The 7,614-nt window shown below is 45.4% G+C and overlaps 1 protein-coding gene across 1 annotated transcript in view; it reads left to right on the top strand.

Moving 5' to 3' along the window:
* SLC19A2 (solute carrier family 19 member 2) overlaps positions 1-7,614 on the top strand; it is a gene marked incomplete at its 5' end in the record, with an annotated part of 9,313 nt that extends 1,699 nt beyond the window's left edge. The window contains 4 exon segments of the mRNA XM_009638550.1: positions 2,283-2,505; positions 6,049-6,241; positions 7,118-7,259; positions 7,489-7,614. Coding sequence (XP_009636845.1) covers positions 2,283-2,505; positions 6,049-6,241; positions 7,118-7,259; positions 7,489-7,614 — 684 coding nt within the window.

Raw genomic sequence — 7,614 nt, 5'->3', positions numbered from 1 at the left:
GATTCTAGGCCCTGGGGAGAGGTCAGCCTTGCTCCTTGGTCATGAGGAGGTTGTGCTCTTTCTGAGAACAAGCCAGAAGGTAAGCGCGGCTGTCAGTTTAGTCAGCCAACGGGTATTTCATTTAGCAAGTAAGCCCAAGTTAGCTGGGTCGAGGGAGGCAGCATCCGGGGCCGCTTCCAGCTTCTTCCAGCTACAGCTGGGAATTAAAGGTATTAACATTCCAGGGACCTAATCCTGCCCCATCCAGCAGAGCCTTGTGTGAGCAAAAGTATTTTTAATTATGTTAAACTTGCATGCTGAAGGGTATTTAGGACTGATTCTGCGCCAGTAATGACTAAGGTGTTGTATATTGCTTTTCCATCCCTTTTGTTTATCTTACTCCCATCCTGTGAGAGCAAGGGTGGTTCTGAACTAACGGTGAATATTTTAAACAAGGAGCAAGTACACTTGCATAACTATCCAGAGTTCAGTTACAGCAGGTGCTAAAAGCTGAGAAGCATTGGCATGTGATGATAGCCCTTCTTACTAAGGTAGCGGCAACCGTATTTCACGAGCATAAATGAATGGCTGTAGGAATAATTGTACTGAAGAAGTATCGCCAGGCGGTGGGAGGGTGGATGGGCCTTTCCAGCTTACCGCGTGAGTCGAATGTGCCAAATCAGTTTTTGCAGCATATGTGACAGTTCCCTTCCCTGGTTTTCCTGTGCCTAAACTTGAGCATCGTGTGAAACCCTCTGTGTGGGAGTTACGCTGCTCGAGTCGCATTGCTGCAAGCTGACCTCTTCCCAAGTTGTTCTGCTGGGCTTCGGAGGAATGGCCTCCACACATGGAGTAAGCGTTTTGCCATTGGCAAAACACCAATGGGACCGTGTGGTGTTTATTAAAAGATGCTTAGATATCAGTGACACTTCAAGGGGTGGAAAAAAGGGAGTTCAGGATAGAGGCTGCAGTCTTTGGGGGTTGTAGTAGAAACACCTTAAAACGAGTTTTATTGCTCGTGGAAAGTAGTCTTTCCCAGGCACACACTGCATGATACCCCCAGGGAAAGGGCGTACTGCCAAGAGCCCAAAGTTGCTGCTGCTGACTGGAAACCGCTCCGAAACTGGATGTGTGATGGCACAATGTGCAATAGCTCAGTCCCGTGACAGAGCTGTTATGTTTCCCTGCACGGCATCCAAATTCACAGGGGCTGGAGTTGCTGGGTAGGCCTTGGGGGCTCTGCCCAGTCTCACATGCAGTAACAGCTGCTCTGACTTACACAAGAAGGGTCTCGCCTGTCTATAGAGACTCTGTATGTGCGTGCTTCCAGCCAACGTAATCAGCAGCTCTGTCTATGAAGCAAAGATGTACTTGTTTCCTCTGCTTGCTGTTGGCGCAAAGTGGTTAGGAACAGGGCTGTAACCGCCTAGGTATAAAATGCAATTTTTGTTTGTGGTCATCCCCTGTTGCTAGAATGGATCCATTTTCAATTTTTTTTTCAAACCCTGCTGCATGGGTCTGCTTACTTTTGTGCTCTTTCTAGAAAGATTTGGAGGGGAAAGCTTCATTTTTTATCTCATGCCATTAATCAGAGCACTTGTATATACAGGAGCTGCCATTTGTGATAGCAGTGTCTGGTGGGAGTAGCTTCTGTGTCTCTTCAAATCCCCAGGCAACGTCTCGTGCCTTCTCCGAGCCTTGGCGAACGTTAGCAGGGGTAGGGAGTGGTGTAATGATATTGCTTCCGTGAATATTTATAATCCCTGAATGCTACTACTAAAGAAAATTGATTTATTTGTGGGGAAATATACTTATCTGGTGGTTTTTGTGTTCCCCGCGCTACCAAATTTGGCTGCATTTGGATCAGGACCTGAAAGTCTTAGTGATACTTTTGCCTTTATGGTTTCAATGACTGGCTTCCAATCCTGTCTTGTCAAAGTGGATACTGTGTCCCGTTCTTCTGTGTCCCTTCTCTCCAGTACCCTTCAGTTGCTCACATAGTACTTCTAACATCCAGCAGTTACTGCTCTCTGCTTGAGAGAGACAGAGATCGAGAGGGTGCCTGGGACTGAACCCTTCCTCTGCACCTGAGGGGATGGCCCTGGTTAGGGCAGAGACCAGCTGCTAGGACTGTGGCATGGAGAAGCTTTTTATTCATTACGCTGTGGAGATCTGTGTCCAAGAGTGGTACTGTCACTCACCAGCAATCAGACCACTTGAAAGGGGGCAGTTTTGTGGAGCAGTATGAATATTTGTAAAGAGAGACTAACATTTCTCTCCCCTTCCTTCTCCAATCTATGCAGGAGCAGAAAGTAGACATCGTAAAGGTGCTCAGAGATCTCTGGCAGGACTTCCTGCAGTGCTACTCCTCCCAGACCATGCTCTGCTGGTCCGTGTGGTGGGCATTGTCCACCTGCGGCTACTTCCAGGTCATCAACTACGCTCAGGGCCTGTGGGAAATGGTGCTGCCTTCTCACAGCATGGACATCTACAATGGCGCCGTGGAGGCAGCCTCGACACTACTAGGTAAGCTGCTGGCATAGCTCCTGCTCTGCTGTGAGAAATGCCCGATGTCCCTCAAGGTCACCAGACCAGGGTTTGGAAGCGTCTTGCAATCCCCCCCTATGCATGCAGGAGAGGCAACCTTGGCGTTTGGTCCGAGTCTTCAGTGGTGTGCATGGGTATGGTACTCGGTGTTGAGTTCATTGCTGCATGCAGCCCTTATAATCCAGTGTGTAGGTGTTTAAAGGAGCCTCCCAAGTCAATCTTTGTTCTGAAATATTTGGTAGAAGGCTCAAGGCATGTAGCTGACTGTGTGTTCTTGGCTGTCACTATGGCAGTGGGGTTATGCTTGTTTTAACTGCTCAAAGTCAAGCTGAGTCCTATGGGTTTATTGCTTTTTGTTTCTTTAGCAGCGTAGGGAACGTATGAAGGTTTGCCGCACACACGCAGCGAGCCACATTTAGTCATTTCAGCACTGTTAAGCAGAAGAGGTATTAAGATGAAAGGAGTAGCTTGACTTGAAAGGGCCACGTAGGTCAGTCAACACAAACATTTCTTTATGAAGTTGTTTAATACTGTTCCATTACCAGAACTAGGACAATGTCTTTTTAATATAGCTAACACACACTTGCAGAGGCTTTCTAGGTGTTGCTGTAGTATGTTCCTTTTCTTTGATGGAGTTACCATTCCACCATCTGTTGTGGACATCACCTACTTAGGGGCAAAAGAAAACAAGGAAGGCTTAGTACATTCTTGAGCATGCTCAGCCCTCTTGGAGTCCAGTGGGAAGCCATGGCTGGTTTATAGTTGTAAAAGCTGGTCTACTACCTGTTGTTTGTTGGGTTTGAAACTGTCGGCAACTTGATTCTGAAGGCTTTGGCTGTTAAACTGTCTTTGGTGTGCTAAATCTGCGCTTTAATAGCATGCAGTCATACGCTGTTCCTCCACTCTAGCATGATGCTGTGGCTTTTATTTCTTGTCTGATTTGGCTTCCTCTACCATCCTGTCTTGGTCCCAGGAAGGAGAAGAATTGGTATCAAGGGAAAGAAGACCCATAGTGTGGCCAAATGTGGGCAGATTTAAAAAGAACAAAACAAATTAAAAGGAATATCCTTCAAACCTTATTATGAACATCTTTGGTGAAAAGGTGGTTGGCACTTATGCAAAACTGAAGCTTTTAGTTTCCCATTTTTATTTTTTCTCTCTAGTATTATTTTTGTAAATGGTTGAATGTTTTTGGGTGATGTTTTCTGAAAGCAAATTAGCCTCTGTCCCTGAACAAAAATGCCTCCTGGCTGACACAGACTTGTTGCTTGGAACAAGTGAAGATAAGTGAAGTAATAATAATCTTGACTAAAAGCTTGAAGTGTATAACAAGTCTGGAAGGGACCTGGTAAGGATGAGCATCCAGTGACCTGACTTCCTAGGCACTTGGTGTAAATGCTCTAACTTCTGATTTCCAGTTTGGATTTATTAACGAGCTGTTTGTTTATCTCTGACTTCATGCCAAGGCTGTATTTTAGCATGGACTTGTCTCATTCTGGCCTATATATAATTACCCATTCTTTGCTCTGGGCCAAAGAAGATAAGCTTTTCTAGTTGTTCTTTGGTAAAGTTAAGCTCCTCCTTCACTTTGTCATCTTGCTAAGCCCCTCTTTGTACCAAACTTGATTTGAGTTGCATTCTCTTTAAAGACGGATGACCGGAGCTGCGCTCAGCTTTAATCAGTGAGGCCTCAGACTCATCGAAGGACATCAACACTCTCTGCTTTTCTCCCTTTATTAGAAATATCTTTCCTGGTGCACTCCAGATCTGATTTGCTATTTTCATGGCTCTTAGTCATTCTGTGCTCAGTTATGAGCCATGTTTGGCAACTGTCACATAAGGCACTGTTGCTGTCCCTGCCTGTACCTGTGCTGCCCTGCAGAAGGGTTTGGGTAGAGCCTGGTGACTAACATGGCTGTCAGCTTCCTGTCCCAGGCAAGATAAATAGTGTTCTTCCTAGTGAGGTCAACTGACTGTTAAGCTGCATCCCTGCACCTTCTTGGGAATGTGGCAATCCCGTATTGGGTTGGGATGTGAAACCGTGGCATCAGCTGTAGGTGTCTAATTGCAGGACCCAGATTGTATATCTTGTCATAATCAGGTGTCAGGCTGTTATAACCTTGAGACATAAGGGGAATACAACTTCATGAGTTGCCATGAGATCCCCAGAGTGTCATGTCTGTTCCCAAATTTCAGAATTGCTGAGAGAGTAGGAAGAAGGCTCTAGGACTTAGCTTCTTTTTGCATCTCAGGGTCTTGCTGCTGGGGGACCCAGACTTTCAAAGAGCAAAATGTTAGACAGGTAGTGTCACAGCAGGCACTGGGAAGAAGAGTTTAGTGGGGGGAAATACATTCCTTTCCCTTGGCATAGTGACCTTCTTCACTAGTCTGCAAGATTGATGTGAGGTCTGACAGGGTTCCAGGCTTGTACATGCTGATGGTACCTAAGGAGTTTTCATGTGCTCGAAGGATTTCTGAGATAGCAGGCCAGCCAAGGACTACGAAGAGCTTAAATGCTGCGCTGTAGCGTTCCTGTACAGTGGTCAAATGCTGAACACAATCCTGTTTTTTCAGAGATCTCCAGTAAATCTCCCTTTGTCAGTATGCTGTCTGTCTAGTTTGCTGTGTACAGCAGCGTTGTTATGCTGCTGGTTGCTATTTGACCTCTTTGCGGAACAAGGCCTACTTGAAATGGGTATTTTCTTGTAATGTCATATGTATTTGGGCTTCTCAGTAGTTACAGCTGTGACAGTACGTGAAACACACCTTGTCTGCTTGTTGACTTGCATGAAATTTCACACACTTTCCATCTTGTGATCTGTCTTCTCTCCCTATCTGCCCTTCATAAAATCCAGCAGCAGTTACAAAACTGTTCTGGCTGTAAAGGATTGTTCTTGCACAATCTACACCGTGTGACTGTAGCCTGTGATTAGGCTGCATCCTGGGAGATATGGATTTGGCCCCCTGTTCTTTCTTACTCTTACAGCCCAGCATGAAGATGACAGTAAATGTAGGTTTTTCTGCCTCCTGGGAGAGAGCTCTAACAGCTGTGTATCAAAGTGGTAGTGTCTTCCTCCATCCTAACCCCCTAAAGCACCACAAAATACTTAGTTGAGCGCTTTTGAGAACCAGGGTTTGCATTTCTCTGTAGCCCAATTGACATCACTGCTATGGTCAGGTGCAGAGGACTGAGTGGCAGTGGTCAGAGTCCTGGGGCTGTTGTGGTTCTGAAGCCAGGGAGGGGACTTCAGAGGCAGTCAGCATTGACATTTTTTTTTTTTTTTTTTTTTTTTTTTTTTTTTTTTTTTTTTTTTTTTTTTTTTTTTTAACCCCTGTAAAAGTGAATGGGAGTTTACAGCAGGTTTACAGGAGAGGTCAGGAAGGAGATCTGCTAAGATGCGCACATTATCGTCCTCCTCTTCAATCATATTTGGCTGTTAGGGACTGTACAGCTTCTAATACACAGTCTCCAAACTGCTCCAGTTGTAATAACTAACAGTTTTGCTTTCCCTCCCCTCACAGGAGCTGTTGCAGTGTTTGTTGTGGGTCACATAAAAACATCCTGGGCAATGTGGGGTGAGGTGGCACTTGCCCTGTTCTCCTTCCTTATTGCTGCTGCTGTATATATCATGGACACTGTTAGTAACATCTGGGTGTGCTATGCATCCTATGTTGTCTTCAGAATTATCTACATGCTGCTAATCACAATAGCAACGTGAGTATCTTTTTAATATAAATTGCTCTCAAGGTTACAGCTGGTGTGAAAGCTGGCTTATTTTCCATAGAACTAGGGTCTTGCCTACCAGGAATTTGGAAGTCTGCTGCAAGGGTTTGTGTGGTGATTCAGGTTGGAAACTGAGGCACAGAGATATATTTGGCTGGCAGCCTGCCCGAGCTCAAAAGTCTTATGACACTAAAGCGACTATTTCTAAGTACTAGATAGTGCTGCTTGCCAGGGGAATGTTTTCCATGAACACGGCCTGAGTGAAGTGTTAGCAGATGAGTAGAGGACAATGTTTTGCTGGTGTTGAAGTGTCAGCTTCCCCTAACCTGTACGGAGGAAAACTTCTTTGATGTTATTTGTCACTTTGGGGGGGAAGACACAACTGTTGTTGATCCACACATGCATAACCGCTATCATACAGCTCAAGCATGATATGATGGGAGATGCTGAAACTGGTAACTGCAAAAGGAGTAGTTCTGGTCAGAAGGATGCAGGAGGTTATGGACCGCACTGCAGTAGGCTGACACTTTGAGATTGCCAACAGCTTTCTGGGATCACGCTCTGTGTGACAAGGCCCTTTAGCTGCATCGGACAGGAGCGCTGCGTCAGTAAGACTGAAACCCACAGAGCTCCCAAAGGTTTTTTTTAGCCTTTTTGACGTCTCTGTGGGTCTCTTCTAGCCTCTATGCTAGTCTATCATGATCCTATTTAAGGAAGTACACTGTCAGTGTGAGGTAATTTAGCTATGGAAAGTACTGGACCAGGCTATGTAACTCTTCAGGTTGCATAGTCTTCTTGTCCAGAGATGTTCCTCCTGTTCTTGCTTTTTCCCTCTCCTTATGTTTGTGGACATCCCTTTCTTTGCAGGTTCCAGATCGCTACAAATCTCAGTGTGGAGCGGTATGCCCTGGTGTTTGGGGTCAATACTTTCATTGCCTTAGCACTTCAGACTCTGCTCACTTTGATTGTTGTGGATGCCAGTGGGCTCGGATTGGACATCTTCACCCAGGTATGATAGGCTCTCTTGGCTTTACTGATGGGAGGGAGGAAGCTAAACCACACTGTAAAGCTTCTTAGCCACCTGTTTTTGAGTCAAAGGTTTGCTGACAGAGAAATAATCACTGTTTCCTGATACTTTATAAGAGGAAGGGAGCTCATGTATTAACCTTCTTACAAATTTGGTAACTGCTTGGTTTAACCACTTTTTTTTTTTTTTCCCTCTTTCCCATTCTCTGCAGTTCATGATTTACGCCTCTTACTTTGCGGCCATCTCGCTGGTGTTCTTGGGCAGCGGCATATACAGTATTGTGAGAGCTTACAGAAGATGAGAGCAGATGCAAAACAGATCTTCTGAAAGCCAGTAG

Source organism: Egretta garzetta, unplaced genomic scaffold (genome assembly GCF_000687185.1).
Source record: "Egretta garzetta isolate BGI_Z169 unplaced genomic scaffold, ASM68718v1 scaffold465, whole genome shotgun sequence".
Lineage (NCBI taxonomy): Eukaryota > Metazoa > Chordata > Aves > Pelecaniformes > Ardeidae > Egretta > Egretta garzetta.
Note: the sequence above shows the minus strand (reverse complement) of the source record. Positions and strands in the feature narration are given on the sequence as shown.